We start from the raw sequence: 18,650 nt of genomic DNA on the forward strand, positions 1-18,650 counted from the left end.
CAGCTCGGTATTCATTGGTGCAACTACATAATTAACAAGATGCAGAACGAAGGCTTGAGAAAAGTAATGATATCAAATTCTAGAACCCTTCTTTCAAAAGTTTTCATATATGGCTTGATCCACCAAGGGTGAGCTGTGCATGATAACAGGTTTCTGCCAGTGGATCTGCTTGCTTGAGTGGGCCACATAAGCCCTAAAAGGTGCTGTAGGTAGGGGATAAAAATTAAAAACATCACAGGACTGCATACACAGAGATCTGTCTGGATCAGTTCTGTGCATACATTCCCATAACATATGATCATCATGTTCAGCTTTAAAAGCACTACTAGAGAGCATGATGGAATGGAATGCATGCTCTCAAAAGTGACCATAGTGCTATCAAAGTTGCCCGTGCCAACCACCTGATCTGTGGGTAAGAAGGTACAGGCAGTAGTGCACAGTGATCACCACTGACTTACACTTTTTTAATGCAAGGTGCTATACTGAAGGAGTACTCTGTTTTTAATTATAGATTATAGAAAATAATATAGATTACAGAAAATAATCAAAGTACTTTGATTCGTCATTAAACATTATAGGAATGACGAATTTTGGTCACTCATCATCCATGACATCACAGACGCTGTTCAGTAGGGGCCTGTGGCATTCGCACAACAGTGTTTCAAGCTGATCTCACCACCAGCATTACTGGTTGGGAAGTAGTAGGAAATCACATTTTACTCACAGTAAAATATTGCAATTTGTATAGTGGGATAATGCCATTTCTTTGCCATCGCAACATTGTTTTGCGGAAAGATGTCTGGGTCTCTCACAACAGCTAAGTAACAAGATGTAAATATGAGCCATTTCTGCAGCCCCATTTTGACAGCTGCATTCTGCACTAATCGCAGTTTCCAAACTTTCTTCAAAGGCAGTCCCTCATAAAGACAGCATTGCAATAATCTAGCCTGAATGTAACAAAAGCACTTGGGTCACTGAATCCAGAGAGGGTCACAGCTGGTGCACTAGCCTGGCAAAAGTTCTTCTAACCAAAGTTACCACCAGTATACCCAGGGACAGTTGCAAATTCAGAAGCACTCCCAAACTGTGCAGTTGATATTTTAGGGAGTATGATCACGATACACTGAAAAACCTCCAGCTGAACATGTGGGATGCTCAATGAACAAGACCTCTGTCTTTTCTGGATTAGATTCTGTGTGTTCATCCTCATCCAGACCACATCTACCTCTAAATATTGACTCAGGAGTTCCTCTCTGGGCTCAGAGCAGTGATTTTCAAACGTTGTTGTCTCATGGCACACTGACAAGGCACTAAGGTTGTCAAGGCACACTGTCAGTTTTTTGACAAGGTACACCATGCTGCTGGTGGGGATTTTACATCCCCCAATGGCCCTACTAACAAATGATCCTTCCCAAACTCCTGTGGCACACTTATGGGCCATTCTGGGCACACCAATGTGCCACAGCACAGTGGTTGAAAATGGCTGGCTCAGAGGATGGCAATGAGAGGGAGAGCTTCACATGACCTCTCCCAGTGGTTTCATGCAGATGTCAAAAAGCATAGGAACAAGATAGAGTTTATTCAGCACTCCATAAACTAAGGTCAAAGAGTAAAGCAATAGTCCCCTAGCACCATCTCCAGGGACACACAAAGCCACCTCACAACAGTATCCCCTAGCTCCGTACTAGCAAGGTAGTGTAGAAAGATAGCATCACCAGTGGTACCAAAAGCCACCAAGAGATCAAGGAGCACTAAAAGAGTTACACTCCCTCCATCCATCTCCTAGTGCAGGGCATCCACTCGGATGGCAGTTTCCATCCCAAAGTCAGAATCCGGGCTGGAATGGATCCAAATAATGCAGCTATTGCCATTCACAATGTGCCAGAAGTTAAAGCAAGTTCACTGTGTGTTTAAAACTTCAGAAATCATCAAACAGTGATTGCAGTGGCACAAAGCCATCAAGAGCACCAGTGAGTGACAACTAAGAAATAAAAGCTGAAAAGGTGACTGTGCCCGAAGCTTTCATACTGACACCTGAGAAAAGCCCCATCTCATGGCAGCACTAATAAAAACAATGCATGAATAGGGGCATTCTGGCAAAATTAAACAACGTTGCCAAAATCTGGTCCTGCAATAGAAAGGTTAACTTGGTCAAAACAACAATGTGATGAGAAAGTTCACTGCAATCCATAAGTAAATATTTAATGGAAGATTAAACTTACTTATGAAGAGTTCTTTCATATATGAAACTTAAGCATGGGTCTCCCAAGTTCAAAGGAAGAGGGTCTGCGCCAGGCTAGAAGAGAACCTGGATCTACTGCAATGTATTTAAAGACTTGTTTTCAACAGGCTAATTGAAGATATAGTTTGCCTGTCTATGTACAATTTTTTCCCCTGACAATCTATCCTAGCACTAAAATAGACTTTCTTTAAACAGGAAACGTTGCTATACCTGTACATGCTAAATCCTTAAAAGAGTTTCAATTACAAAGTAACACACCTCACTGATTGCCCTGCTATGTATAAGATAAGGATTCTGTTGATGTCATTGCCCACCCAAAGCCCAGACACAGTGGGTAGAGGTGAACCTACCGTCTGGGTGGAGAGCACTCAGGGACAAAGTTTAGAAGAGCTGTCACAGTCCAGGTATTGCTCGCTCCACAGCAGAGGTGGGCATACATTTTGACAGGAGGGCCCCTTCAAATCTCTATGTCAGGAGGTGGGGGGGGGGCTAATTCTGTTTAAACAAGCCTTCTGAGTTCTTGGCCTTTTTAACATCTTTTCAACATCTTTTAATTTTTTACAGGCCTGATTCTTTTATGACTTGCTGCTCTATGCTCTTTTTACCTTTTGACTACTTGTTATCTGACTACTGTTTTTATGATATGTGTTAATATGCTTTTATCTGTTTTTAAATTATGTTGTTAATCTGTTTTTTAATTAGGTTGTTTAATCTGTTTTTAACCTGTTGTAAGCCGCCTTGAGTCCCTTCGGGGAGAAAGGCGGGGTAAAAATAAAGTTGTTGTTGTTGTTGTTGTTGTTGTTGTTACTACTACTACTACTACTACTACTACTACTTACATTTCAAATTTGAATAAATTTACATAAACTTACATAAATGAATACACTGGCAATAGAACTTGTATGAATGAATTATTTTGAGCTTATTTATAATACACATGTGCACTTTAACTCAGCCTGCAGCTCAAATCTAGCTGTTGCAACCGGCAGTCATGGGCCAGCATGGTCTCCAACAGGGCCAGAGACTCATTGGAGACTGAAGGCTCCCTGCAGGCCAGATTGTGGGACACCGAAGGCCACAAATGGCCCCCGGGCCGGGGTTTACCCACCCCTCCCCCACAGGAAGGAGAGCATCATCTGTAGATAGAGTACTGGAGCTAGAAGATCCTATTGGTAAACCAGTTCCCACCACACCTCCTCCATTACTGTTAACATAAAAACATAAGAACAGCCCCACTGGATCAGGCCATAGGCCCATCTAGTCCAGCTTCCTGTATCTCACATCGGCCCACCAAATGCCCCAGGGAGCACACCAGATAACAAGAGACCTCATCCTGGTGCCCTCCCTTGCATCTGGCATTCTGACATAACCCATTTCTAAAATCAGGAGGTTGCGCATACACATCATGGCTTGTACCCCATAATGGATTTTTCCTCCAGAAACTTGTCCAATCCCCTTTTAAAGGCATCTGGGCTAGACGCCAGCACCACATCCTGTGGCAAGGAGTTCCACAGACTGACCACATGCTGAGTAAAGAAATATTTTCTTTTGTCTGTCCTAACCCGCCCAACACTCAACTTTAGTGGATGTCCCCTGGTTCTGGTATTATGTGAGAGTGTAAAGAGCATCTCCCTATCCACTCTGTCCATCCCCTGCATAATTTTGTATGTCTCAATCATGTCCCCCCTCAGGCGTCTCTTTTCTAGGCTGAAGAGGCCCAAACGCTGTAGCCTTTCCTCATAAGGAAGGTGCCCCAGCCCCGTAATCATCTTAGTCGCTCTCTTTTGCACCTTTTCCATTTCCACTATGTCTTTTTTGAGATGCGGCGACCAGAACTGGACACAATACTCCAGGTGTGGCCTTACCATAGATTTGTACAACGGCATTATAATACTAGCCGTTTTGTTCTCAATACCCTTCCTAATGATCCCAAGCATAGAATTGGCCTTCTTCACTGCTGCCGCACATTGGGTTGATACTTTCATCAACCTGTCCACCACCACCCCAAGATCTCTCTCCTGATCTGTCACAGACAGCTCAGAACCCATCAGCTTATATCTAAAGTTTTGATTTTTTGCCCCAATGTGCATGACTTTACACTTACTGACATTGAAGCGCATCTGCCATTTTGCTGCCCATTCTGCCAGTCTGGAGAGATCCTTCTGGAGCTCCTCACAATCACTTCTGGTCTTCACCACTCGGAACACCACCACCTGTTCTGTTCAGGTGCCCTGTATGATCCACACAGACTATGACAGAGTTTGCAATATATAAAGTCTGGTGAAAAATACTGAAGTCAGGTGTTAAGAGTGGCTTAACCAGCAAGTCCCCTGCAGGATGCAATCATCTGACACGACTGGAATTTGTCTGACAGCCCAAACCACCATAACACCTTGCAAAGTGATGCAGCAGTGCCAATGTGGTGTCCGCTGCATCCTGCAGGGGACTTGCAGCAGGTTGAGGCCTCCTCAGCATAAGCCCCAGCTGCCACCATAGGTCAAGTCAGACCAGTGATATTGCTGGCAGAAGCTCACGTTGATCTGGGAAGCTGGATAAAACCTGGGAAGGGGGTTAGAATTCGGCAAACACTCCTGCCACTGAACCCACCCCTTTCCTGATCCCAATGTGCCCTTCACCCTGCCCCATCTCCTCCCCTTTCCACCTATCCCATTCCACCCCCTCCCAACTCCTGTATGGCTTTACCTGCACCAGTGGACATCTATGGTCCATCTTTGCATGGACTCAGATCGTGCCACATTTCAAACAGCCACAAAGTGCATTATGTAGCAGAACACATGTTCCACCAGCATAACATGCCCATAGGATTGGGCTGTGCATCACAATTCCAAAGCATATCACTTTAAATATGAAAATGAGAAATGGCTACTTTTCTCTCCTACACAAGAGCAGCTAGTCCTTCATTAGGAGAAAAAAAAAAATGGGCTATTGTCAGTGATCCACTCTCATTTCTTAGGGCCGGCCTCCTCCACTTCTTGAGCAGTCTGTCCTGGGATCACCTGTAATCAATCAGGCTGATGGTAAGCTTCTTCTTCACCACAATGTGACTCCCTCCTACTCCATCCCCACTAGTTGATTTATTTTCCTGATTGGTCTGTTGGATTTCTAGCCATTACCATCTCAGTGGCTTGAGGCAGTTACAACATTAAACTTAGATAAAAGGCATGCATCAAAGGATCCAAAAACACTGAAATACAGTAACAGGAGACTCCATATTGCTCCAAGTCAATCCCTAACTAGTACCTATATCCCTGTCAAGTCTGTTTAAGTAGACTGTAATCCGTCTAAGAGGGGATTGTGTCACATCTGTGTTCTGCTCAGAACCTAGCACACTATTCACGCTAAAGGAATGTTATACACTAGTCGTACAATAACCATCTACAACTACAGAAGTACTGTATTAGAATAGTGCTATAGTGGTGGTAGCGGGATACTGTTGGTAAGGCTGACTGGAGCTCCATTTTTAAATTCAAAATAGAACCATTAAGTGCAACGAACCAATTCGTTAATGCTTTCAGTCTTAGTAAACATATTATTTTAAATTGCAATTTTTAATGCTACTTTCCAAAAAGAAAAAAAAAAAACTACTTAAAAATTGAGCTTTCTTATATCATACAGCTTTTCTCTCTGCTTATGAAAGTAATTCAAATGCTGTTTACTTACACTTCGTATTCCTAAAGGTCCCATATCTATCAAAATCAACGGCATTACATTTATGCATAATCAACATATTTGGCCTCTGAATTCAGGTTTTGTATATCGGGTGGCAAGGTTAACAAGACGTATAGATAATTAGATATTGAATTGCGGATGAGGGAAAAACAATCACGCAGTTTTTCATCAGGCCAGTTTTGCAATCACTATTCAAAGAGGAACTGTAATTTAAATCAACCAGAAAAAAACACTGCGTACAGGGCAAGCCCAACGACCGTTAAATATTCCTAAGAGTACTGCAAATTCAAATTTGCTCACACGAAGAAAAGTTCACATTCCACATATAGGGAACAACACATGTGCTAATCTGAGGGTGCAGCAAGATGAGATGGGGAGAGATTCATGACTATGGGTTTAAAAAAAAAAAAAAAAGATAAATGACGCTATGAAGCCCCCAGAATGCAGCACATGCCCTGTTGGCATAGTTGCATTGGCACTAGAAAGTTGTCTGGGCAGTTACTGCATGAACTCTACCCTTAGTTTCTGGACCCTCAGACTGTAGGACAAGACACTTGAGACAGAGTCACAACAAAGTTCAGGAGAAGGGAAAGATTCCTGAAGTTGAGCAAGGAAGTCACCACCGCTTTGAAGAAAGAAACAAGATGGTCCTGGCATGAGATACCCAGAGGATGCCCCAGACCACTTTCAGTGGAGGCAGCAATATTCACAGCAAGATTCAAGACTTTAGCAGAGTTTATATATTCTGTTTTGACGTGAATCAAAGCAGTGCGTTTAAAGAACGTTTGTGATGCTGGCTTTACACCCAGAAATCATTCGCTTCTGAGGAACGATCACATGTGAGATGACCTCTACGGGGTGCATGGAGGTGTGTGTGTCTTCCCCTTCCTTAAATAGAGCCCATGTCCAAGATCTTTGCACAGGGCTATTTGTAAGTAACAGCATCCATGTGCTCACCTTCGGAACAGACAGTTGATGCTGGGTTTGGGGTGAGGGTTCAGAAGATTAAATAACTTTGAAAGGAACCAGATTCTAAAAATATTAAGATGAAACACTACCAGAGCTGAAAAGCAATGATTGACGTAATGAATTCACCATCTTGTGGAAAGGCATTTTAGAAAAAAAAAAAACAAATACACATATGCATACACACATCGCCAAACTGCACATCAGGAACTTATCTGGGCAGGAACTTTTCTGAAAAAAGGTACATCAACTTAAAACATATTTTGGAATTAATGTAATAGATGATATTTCTTAATTCCTAATTTTCTTTTCCTCTGCCCCTTTGCTCTAATGGGCATAAGAAGAGCCCTGCTAGATCAGGCCAAAGGCCATCTAGTTCAGCTTCCTGCATCTCACAGTGGCCTACCAGATGCCTTCTTTGCATCTGGCATTCTGGGCATTCAAGTATGGAGTTACTCCAGGGCCCCAGATTGTAAATAGAATCCCCTCTGCCTCCCCCAAGTTAAAAAGTTGGTAAAGGAATAATATGTCAAAATTGTTGGTGAAATTTCCACGCAAATGAACCCTTAGTAGCTTTGCTGACCCACCAGAAGGGTCCTTGTGTTTGTGGGATATGCTTCTTTTTTTCACAATGTATGGAATCTCCCTGTACTTCTGGAGAAATTTTTCAGATAGCAGAAAGCAGCTGAGGTGGAATTAGCTGAGAGATAGTAGTTAATGCATTAAAAAAACCCTAAAAAAATGTCATAAGATCACATTCCTTGACAATGTTCAGAAAACAGCTGTATGTTGGATCTGGACAGTGGAGGATTCTAACATGTTCATTCCTGCATGTGTTTGTGGACTTCAGCTTATGCCAGAATAAATCTGTTTATCTGCAAGGCCCTACAAGACTCTCCTTTATTCCAGAGCAATTTAAGACCACCCATCATAACAATGCTTTTCTCACAGTTATTGTGTGGATTCATAAGAACATAAGAAGAGACCCGCTGGATCAGGTCGAAGGCCCATCTAGTCCAGCTTCCTGTATCTCACAGTGGCCCACCAAATGGTTCAGGGAGCACACAAAACAACAGATACAACCTGGGTCCTGGTGCCCTCCCCTGCAGCTGGCAATCAGTCTCTCGAATTCCTTGACACAGGATGTGGTGATGCCAAGTGGCCTAGATGCCTTTAAAAGGGGATTGGAAAAATTCATTATGGGTTACAAGCCATGATGTGTATGTGCAACCTCCTGATTTTAGAAATGGGCTATGTCAGAATGCCAGATGCAAGGGAGGGCACCAGGATGCAGGTCTCCTGTTATCTGGTGTGCTCCCTGGGGCATTTGGTGGGCCGCTGTGAGATACAGGAAGTTGAACTAGATGGGCCTATGGCCTGATCCAGTGGGGCTGTTCGTATGGTCTTAGAGGCAGCCTACCTCTAAAACCAGGCGCTTGCACATACCTACCATGACTTGTAAGCTGTGATGAACTTTTCACCCAGAAATGTGTCCAATTCTCTCTTAAAGGCATCTAGACAAGATATTGCCAACACACAAATCAGCATGCAATGAAGTGGTGAACAGGAGGGAATCTGTCCTTTTACCACTCTTTAACCACTTCAGTTAGAAAACACTGTCTTATTTCATACTTAAATACAAAAAGAATCCACCAAAGATGGAGTCATAAAAAGGCTGCCTTGTCACCATTTCTTGCAGTCAGCAAACGCATCCTGGTCTTTCAGGGTCAACACAGATGTGATGCAGGAGCTCCATGATTTTTTTGTTGTTGTTATATTAAAGCAAGTGCAGGGAAAGGCCCCAATTTTGATGATAGCAGCTATACTAGGGTAAGTAGGAGATTCTTCTCAAGCCTGCTCCACAATCTAAATCCCCTTGTATGCCTTTATTTTTTTCCCCCAGAAGGGCTAACAGGAACTTCATGGAAAGGGGAGACTTAGACTGGAAAACTGACACAGGGAGAAGAAGGGTTCAACACCTGTCCACCAGACCCACTGCTCTGACCAAAATTGGAATATACACTTTCTGTATCTGCTTTCAGAAAGAAAGAAAGAAAAAAAAGATGGGTGATCTGATCACAGATCTACATCACATCTGTTCTGGCCCTCAAATGGCAAAACTTGCATGAAGGTCATTGTCTTGCACAGGGGTGCCCAAACCCTGGCCCTGGGGCTACTTGTGGCCCTCGGAGGATCCCAATCAGGCCCTTGGAGAGCCCCCAGTCTCCAGTGAGCCTCTGGCCCACTGGAGACTTGCTGGAACCCATGCTGGCCCAACGCAACTGCTCTCAGCATGAGGACAACTGTTCGACCTCTCACCTGAGCTGTTGGATGAGGACTCCCTCCACTACTTCCTGTTTCATGTCTGTGATATAGCTGTGGCAGTGAAGGAAAGGCTGGCCTTGCTTTGTGCCAGACCTTTTATAGGCCTTGAGCTATTCCAAGACCTTCATTCATTCACATAAGTTCCATCTCTAATATATTTATGTAAATTTATTCAAATTTTAAATTGTAAATTAATTCTTTCTTTCTCCGCCCCTGACACAGTGTCAGAGAGATGATGTGGCCCTCCTGCCAAAATGTTTGGACACCCCTGGTCTAGCATGATCTTGTCTGATTTTTTTACCTGATGTAGAAGTCTTGTTGAACTCTTGTGCTGCTCACAACTTTGAGAGCTCAGGGAATTCCTCCATTAAGGAGGCAGTCTTATACACGCCCACCTGTAACTTCCACTGACACTTAATAGGGCTTACTTCTGAGTAGATATGCACAGGCTTGCTCATAAGTGACTGAAAATAGTCACTCTGCAATGGAAAAAAAGTGACACTAGCCTAAGGTATCCAGTCCTATGGATAGTCCATCTGAGAATGGATTCACACAACCATCTGGGAATGGGGCTGTAGCTCAGTGCTTTGCATGCAGAAGGGCCCAGGTTCAATCCCTGGCATCTCCAGGTAGGGCAGAGAAGGACCTTCTTTGAATCGCCAGAGAGCTGCTGCCAGTCAGTGTGCAGCTGATGCTCAGTCAAATGGACCAATGGCCTCACTTAGTATAAAGTGGCTTCATTTGTTCCATAGTGAGTGACGTTAGGCACTCAAAGCAGAGGGAAGATTCCCTTAGACCTTAATCCACTTAGACCTACAGTCCTATGCACACTTTTCCTGAGAGTAAACCTCACTGAACAAAATGGAACTTACTTCTGAGTAGACGTGAAAAGGATTAAGCTGTCAGTTAAGTACAAGTACATTATCACCTATGCTGCTGCCAAAAAGGTTGGTAGCAAGTTGGGCTGGTTCAACCCATGCACGGTCATTGCGCAAAGACCTGTCGCATAAAAGTGGTGCCTGGAAGAGCTATCCCAGGCAAGAATGTTCCATATCACCTCAACCACCCTTATTTTTCAATGGATTCAGCTTGGACATTGAGTGGCTGGCTATCAACAGTCAGTCCTCAAGTGATGCATGTGTGTGATTCAACCTCCAGGGCTGAGTTGTGCCTGCCAAACATAAAGAGGGCAGGGGAGCTGAGTTTACAGGAGAGGATAGATAGATAGATAGATAGATAGATAGATAGATAGATAGATAGATAGATAGATATCATCTTACTTTCTCATCTCAGTCCTACTCAATTTTACTCATTGGCAGCTACATACATACCTACATACATACATACAGACACACACACACACACACACACACACACACACACGTGTATGTATGGATGGACGGACAGACAGACAGAAGCCAATGAGTGGCAGCTGCTCTAAAAGGCGGGTCTGCGGACAAGCACCTTTCCACCTCCACCTGCTCCCCTGAGCTGGGCAGCTCCAAATCTTTCCCCCCTTCTCTTGGAAAGAGGTCCAGACTAGGGCAACATCCATGACCCTACAAACCCATCCCCCCCCCTTGACAGCCAGATCCTATCCACACTTTGCTTGGAGTAAGCCCCATAGATTCTAATGGGACTTACTTCTGAGTAGATATGCCTAGGCTTGGGCTCTAAGGCTGCAGTGCTATCCACATTTTTCTGGGAGTAAGCCCCACTAATGGGGCTTACTTCTGAGTAGACATGCCCAGGACTGGGCTCCCCCCAGCCCCCGAGCCGTGGGTCGCCTTACCACATTGCTGAGAAAATCCGTTTCGTTCAGCTCCCCCAGGTCCAAGAAGCTGGAGGCGCCCCCGGGGAAGAGGCGCTCCGAGGGAAAAGGCTCCAGGATACCGTCCATGGTAGGTGAGCCGAGCCGGAGAACGGGTCGGCCGAAGAGGTGAGGTCCGGAGGGGGGGGGGCACCGCTGCCTTGCCCTCCTCCAGCGAGGTGGGATCCTCGGGGAGGTTCACAGCCGAGCAGCCCGGAGCGGCAGACCCCGGGGGGCTGCTGCTGCTGGACCCAGAGGAGGGATGCCTCCTTCTCCCGAAGGAAGCCTGTAATCCATGGAGGGGGGATCGCCTTCTCTGGGGGGAGGAAGGGGGGTGGCAGTGGGTGGGTGGGGGCAACTGGGGTGGGGGAGGGCTGTCAAGGGGGAGGAGGGCGTGCAGAGTTGGGCTGCGGGGGAGGCCGTCCGGGTGCAGCGTGCCAGGGCTGAGGTCGCCTCCTCGGGGGACGGGAGGAGGGTCTCCTTCGTCTCCTGCTGGCTCTCTCCCCCTCTGGCCGGCAGTCACGGCCACCCTCCGCCCGCGATCCCCTGGCAAGCTCGCCGGCACGCCCCCCTCCCCGCCCCACCCCGCTCATGCATATTGCAGAGCCGCCCCACCGACGACGCCAGGAGACCCAGCCTGCGATGCGCCACCAGGGCGCGCCTGCCACTCCCCAGGGGGAGAACCTGGAGCCTAGTGGAGGAGCCCTTCGAGTGTGGGGCGCTCGGAGCTGCCGCTTCCCCTTCGCCTCCCCCTGGACGCGGCAACAGGCAGCCGAGAAGACTCTTCCTCACTGGGAGGGCGAGATCTTACGGGGAGCTCCGACAGAAGCCAGTGGCGTAGTTAGAGGGGGGCAAAGCACTGAGTTTTGCAGGGAGCCTCACCGCAGCATGCAAGGGGCCACTTCCCCTTCCCTTTGGAACCATTCGGGGAGGGCCAAAACGGAGGCAAATGGGCTCTGGAGGGGCCCCTCGCATGGTGCGGTGAGGCCATCTGCAAAACTCAGTGCTTTGTCCCCCCTCTAGCTACGCCACTGATAGAGGGAAGACACTCTGTGATCCTTCCCTAAATTGCATCCTCCGGCAACACACCAGTGCAGGAGGAGTGGACTTCAGTTCTTCCCTTGGAAAAGCAGCACATCACGCTGCCTAATCTGGAGTCAGACTATAGGATCTTGTTCAGGGTCTTTGTGGCACAGTATTTTCCCAAGGCTGCCACCCCTGAGGTCCTTTCAGCTGGAAGTGCTGCTGCTGGGGATGGAGCTTGGGCCCTTCTGCATGTGGAGCAAGAGCTGCGCTTTCCCACTTACGGCTTAATCGCTCCTGCATTCTTAAAAATAAACATATATTTTAAATATTTTATATAGATTTATAAAAATAAGCATATTTAAAAGCCACAACCAAGATCTTAAAAGACTCCAAGAACTGTTTAATGATGTCTTCCCTTTCTGCTTATCCATAGGGTCTGGATCTCATCACCCCTCTTGTAGAAGTGCAGCCTTCTAAGACAACTGGAATAGCTGACAGCAGGCACTTATGATAGAAGAGACATTCTGGCAGACTTCCTCAATTCAAGAAAATTAGTAGTTGTGCATTACCACTGAGACAAAGGTCGAGGCCGGTAACTTCCTGCCTGTAGCCCTCATCCAAAGAGTAAAGCACATGAAAAGATTCTTCCCTAGCAAATCAAGAAGCTTGCAGACATGTGTCAAGGATGTCCCCTTAGCACAGAATGGGACAGATGGTGTTCCATATGTATCAAGCAATAACTACTAAAGGGCTGGTTGGGATGAAACTTTAGCACCCAAGCTGACCCCATGCAACTGGTGATGTGTATGCACTTTCTGAGCCCTCCCCTCACTTCCAAGTGTGAAGGGGAGTTACACAATTATTTTGAAGGGGGTACACAATTAGCAAAACTAACAAGAAAGGGAGAGCTAGGGCACATGCACAGCACATGTGCCTGACCTTAATTGTGTGGGTACAATGTGGCTGCTAAATTACTGTCTGAACTGGCCTGAATAAGTGATAGTTTAGCAGTATGAAAGAGGCTCAAAAATGTTCAAGGCACACCAACAGTTTTTTAGCAATTGACAAGGCACACTGTGCTGCCAGTGGGGGGGGGGGGCTCACATTCCCCAATGGCCCTACTAATAAATGATCCTCTCTCAATTTCCTACGTCTCACCTGTGGACCATTTGCAGCACACCAATGTGCCGTGGCACACTGGTTGAAAATGGCTGCTCTAATACATCTCTCCCCTTTCTTTCCTCTTCCACCCAGCTTTCTAAAGGAATGTAGCAACCGTTACCCTGCACATGCCGGATCTTGTCTGATCTCGGAAACTAAGCAAGGTCAGGCCTGGTTAGTACTTGGATGGGAGACCACCTGGGAATACCCAGTGCTGTAGGCTTATACCATAGTCTTTCGAGACTGAAGGTTGCCAACCATATCTTAGGGCATTAGATGATGCAGAAAGAAGAGGCAAGAATGGCTCTCACCATTTCCTGAATCATAAAGTCCCCTGCTACTGTGCTCATACCTCAAAGAAAATATACTAGGTACTAAATTTACAGCATTTCCTGACCTGTTGTTACCTGAAATTGTTACCTGAAATGATTCTCAGAGGTCAGGTAACTTAATTAAAGACGGACGATTTCGGAAGGTTGCCACGTCATTTTGATGAAGTAAAAAGCCAGCCGGATTTTTTAACCAACAGAATCATCTCCCTGATGTCCATAGAGAAAGATTTCGTGTGTGTATATGAGGAGACGCTGGGGTATTCTCAGGAAGAAGAGCCAGAGAAACAGAGGAATCGAGGAAGCTCACTTTTTCAATGCTGCATGGAAAGTAAATAAGGAAATGCTGGTTAGCCCAAGTTTCAACTGCTTGCTACCCTGTCGATGTAGGTGGGCCTATTTGCTGAAGTCCATTTAATCACTCTGTAATTAAAGATTTGGGCACCATTTTAGAGTTTCAGGAAGATTACAGGGTTTCTGATAAATGGGATTACAGATTCTTGCCTCTCTCATCCTCTTTCTGATAGGCATCCAGGGAAACCTCTTAGAATAATCTTGTGGAATAAGTACAGTTGTCCTAGCATGGGAGACTAGCACAGTGTGCCCTACAGAGCAGTGTATGCTATAAGGACTGTCCCTTTGGCAAATGATAAGGGAGATGAGGAATATATAGGTGGTGCGCTTGTCCCCAGCAAATGAATGCTGAAGTTTTATGGAATAATTTAGTATTCCTCATTTCAAACTAATGTCTACATTTTAAAATCTATTAGCAGACTAGGGATCCTATTCCATTACAATCTGTTTGTTCCTCTAATACAGTAAAGCCATTGCTAATGTTTCCAGTCCTCATGGTTGTATATCAAAATACTTGTTTGACCATCAGCCACAAGCAACCACACTCATCATCCCTGAATCTTCTCCCCTCAAAATGTATCCCCAGCAACTGCTCCATGTCCACCAACTACCTTCTTCAAATCTGCAGACCCTGGCTTGCTGCGCCTTCTGTCCTCCCCTGAGTATCCTGCAGTTCACAAGATCTGCTTCGAAGGCCCGGCACATTGCACTGCTTCTGTCAGCAACTGTTTATCTTTCCTGGATTCTTCAGGGGTGCGGGTGCTTCCTGTGTGACATTTTCTTTGCATAGAGGCTGGCCCTGTGCAATATATACTACCGAAATGCCTTGCGAGTGGCAAGTACTCAAATCTGGAGTGGTTTCTCAAAATCTCTATTTATTCCAAAATAAAACATTTGTGCCACACTAAAAAAAACACAGTGTATATGGAGATTATCTACACAGAAAGAAAAGTTCACAAATGAAATGGCTCTCAGTCCCAGCATGGAGTTAGAAGAATCTAAGTTAGAAGAGTTCTGGGTATATATTCATGGGAGGAGTGAAACAGGGCTGTTTCTTCTAGTTCTGTTCCTGCTTAGGATTTGGAAAGGACTCTAGCTCAGTGGTAGAACACATGCTTTGCAACCAGGTGGGTCCCAGGCAAATCCAAGGCATCAGCAGGAAGAACTGGGAAAGATCCTTGTTTAACAGCCATTGTCAACGTGGGCAATACTGACCTAAATGGACCTCTGCTCTTTTGGATAAGTCACTTTCATACTTGTTTTCTCCAGTTGCTCCAGAGTCCCAGAACTTACTGAGTGTGAACAACTGATCCCAGCCATATTTTGCAATTGGTCTGTGGTATTTCTGTCCTAAGGCCGCAGTGTCACATCTGGGGGAATGGTAGCCAGCAAGGGCCCCATCTAAAACATTTATCTTGACGGTTAAACGAGCCATGCAACATTGAGACTGAAAATGCATCCATTCATTAAGTCAGCACGAGATCCATAATGACTTCAGTTAACAGCAATATCCTAGAATTCTCTGTGTGGGAGTTGCTGCATTTATGTCAAGAGCCTTGTATCGCATTGGCATTCTTAAAGAACATTAATGAGAGGAGAAGGGCAGTGTCTGGCAAAGGGCAACATGATACAAATGAAACAGAAGTCAAAGAAAGCAGTAACATCTACTCATGAGTAAATGCATTTAATATCACAGCCACCCACACCGATGTGGTTCTTATTACCTGCCTATTCAAATTAAGTGCTTTGTTCTAACTTTCTAAACTTAGCTTGAACCATTTAACATAATCGGCTCTGAGGCACTTTTAAAATTCATTTTTAACAGAAGGACCAGAAATTAAAAACCACTCTTTTTGAGGGAACAGTCTGGCAGAATTCCGTGTACCAAGTACTGCTCTCTATGATTGGGCTGCTCTGCCAGACCTTGCACCCAGCAATGCAGCTCAACATATGGCATTGCAGTATGTGGTGCCCTATAGCAGGGGGTCAAAATAATAAGGCCCTTGGGCTGGATGTGGCCTGCAGAAGTTCTTCGTCTGTCCCTCACGCTCTTCCTGCACTACCATCAGCTGGTCTCGGCTGCTGAGCTGTGCTGAGGTGTCACTGCTGAAAAGATGGTCCATGTGATAATGGGGGTCTCCCACATCTAGAAAATATAATCAAGGTTTGAGTGTATTTTCTTCTACCATTTGCAGCTAATGAATTCCTAAGTGAGAAAAAGGTGCTTATTTCTGGTCATGACCTGCTTAATGACACCACTTCTGACACTCAGCAGGCATCATGACCCCCTATATGAAATGTGTTTGACCCCCCTCCCCACTTCTATAGTGTGCTACTAGATGGCAAATGGTGCTGGCCACATAAAAGTGACCTTTCCAGATCCCCCAGTGCTGGTAAGTCAGCAGCAGGGGTGGGAAGGGGGAGGAATGGAACCAGAGAGTAAGTTGGGGAAGGAGGGGAGTGGATTTGGCAGCGGCCAGCATAACTTGATCTTATCCCACTTTTGAAAACTTCCTTGCCACTTTTCTGTCCTCAGACGTAGGCCACCAACATGGGTGGTGTACGTCCAAGGAGACCCATAGGCGACCTCACACACACAGGTAAATAAACATTTTTTTTTTTACTAACCTTCCATTTGTCTACAGGTTGACCCCCTATCATAGCATACAGTATATACCTTTTTGGCTCAGGCTATAGCAGCTGTGACCTGAGGGCTTACGCACAGGTAAGTAGATGTGTTATTTACTTATCTTCCACTGTTTGCTTTCAAGTTGGATGCCCCCCACCACCACCGCAGCATACATCTTTAGCATGGCAGGGGATAGGATATTCCCCCAAGTAGCTTATTTAGAAAATATATATTTATACTATATCTTGCAGAGCTAAAAACATTTATGGGATGGATTTGATCAGTTTAGAGACGTAAAGGTTTTCCTGAAAAATACAGTCACCATCCCAAGAATCTGTTGGGCTCACTTATAAAAGTTGGCTTCCTAGCACAGATAAGGGCACAACATTGCAAGACCTGGTCACATCTGCATATTGGTGTTGAAGGAAGATGAATGTGCATCCAGCCTCCATGGCCCACCAAGATTTCATCCTGCATGGTCTTTTCTGCATTCATCCTGCATTCAATGAGACATAGTTGGACAATCAGAATGAGTCATTCAGATTGTATACCATGAACTACAATTCAATCTGCTCTGCAGTGGGGAGGTCCAGTACAGTCTAAGGATAATCTGCACCACATCTGACTGCCAGATTAAAGAATCAGCCATCATCAATCAGACTGTTTTGGCTATTTAATAAGTGTTAACAAGGACAGATGGAGCATATTTGCAGCAAACACATCTTCTCAAGAAAGATTTAAGGATTTGAAAATAATCTGAACTTCTCTCACCTTTTTTTCCACTGATCCTCAGCCATACCCCACACAGGAAGCCTGCATGCTTTTCCATATGTGGGTTAAGACATCCTTTTTTTCCTCCCCACTTGGAGCCTCTGTCCTCCATTTCCTGTGTTCATTCTCTCCCTTTGCCAGGTATACACAACACCTGTTCTAATACCTCAGGAAGCACCAGAGAAGAGAGAAGAGCTGTGACTTAATAAAGTGTCTCACTGTTCTGCTTTAACTAGAAGAAGGACTCTAGAGATAGAAAGCTTATGTATTCTTTTTGCAAGAAATGCAAAACCATATCCATGTACGTATACAATGTACATGCTGTATTCCAAATCCAGAGAGCTTTCTGTGTGAATAGCTTGTTTGTATCAGAAGCATGTGTGAGAGTGGGAGAACGTGTTAAAACAATTGTCTTTTTTCATTTGTTGCTCAGATCTCTAGGAATCGCTTGAGGGAACACAGGGAAGAGAGATAAAAAATATTAATTATAGTCCTGCCTGTGGATACATTCCATTAACATGATGCCTTAATGAGCAACCTGAGGCTATGCCAGAACTGAAAGAGAAATCACAATCAAAGGTCTATGTAGAGTTTATATCTGCCTTATCTGATAACAATCCAGATCAAAGCACCAGAGACTGAGGGCCCAATCCTATATAATTTTCCAGCACCAGTGCAGCCGTAATGCAGCCCCAAGGTAAGGGAACAAATGTTCCCATTCTTTAAGGGAGGCCTTTGTGACTGCTGCTGCACCACAAGATGCAGTGCATGTCCCATTGGCACAGCTGCACCGGCACAGGAAAACTGGATAGGATTGGACACTGAATGAAGGAGATCGGAAAAGTAAAGATTTTAAAAGATGCCTGACTCTGCAATTTTTAAGGTTAATATATAGGATTTACTACTAAATATGACAGGTATGTATGTCAGCCCAATCCTACCTGCTGTGGAAGCCATTGCAGTGCCTCTGGTGCAGTTGGCAACCATTGCAAAAGGCGCTCCGGCATCATGCTACTCAGCCTACTGCCAGAGAAGTTGCTAGGAAGGCCAGAGCCCTCCCACCAGTGCCAGTAGATCAGGAGCCACCCGCCAATCCAGGGATGATGGGGGAGGCAGGAGGGGATGGCACGAAGGTGGAATGGTGGTGGAATAGGGGAGGGCAAAACAAGAATTGGTGGAATAGGGGAGGGCGAAACAAGGTGATGATGGGGGCAGGAGGTTGGGCAGGTCGGGTCTGGGAAGGGGCAGATTTGGTGGCTGTGGTAGCCATTGAATCCTAGCCCCCTTTTCAGATGCAATCTCAAGGTGCGAGCCCCTGTACACCTGCATCAGCTATTTAGCTAGTGC

At 45.4% G+C, this 18,650-nt stretch overlaps 1 protein-coding gene across 1 annotated transcript in view; it reads right to left on the reverse strand.

Annotated features, from left to right (window-relative positions):
* Positions 1–11,123, reverse strand: part of CREB3L1 (cAMP responsive element binding protein 3 like 1) — a 105,773-nt gene extending 94,650 nt beyond the window's left edge. Inside the window, exon 1 of the mRNA XM_066637144.1 lies at positions 11,016–11,123. Coding sequence (XP_066493241.1) covers positions 11,016–11,123 — 108 coding nt within the window. The remainder of the gene's footprint in view (positions 1–11,015) is intronic.
* Between the last annotated feature and the right edge of the window lie 7,527 nt (positions 11,124–18,650).

The sequence above is a fragment of the Tiliqua scincoides genome, chromosome 1 (assembly GCF_035046505.1).
Source record: "Tiliqua scincoides isolate rTilSci1 chromosome 1, rTilSci1.hap2, whole genome shotgun sequence".
In the NCBI taxonomy this organism is placed as follows: domain Eukaryota; kingdom Metazoa; phylum Chordata; class Lepidosauria; order Squamata; family Scincidae; genus Tiliqua; species Tiliqua scincoides.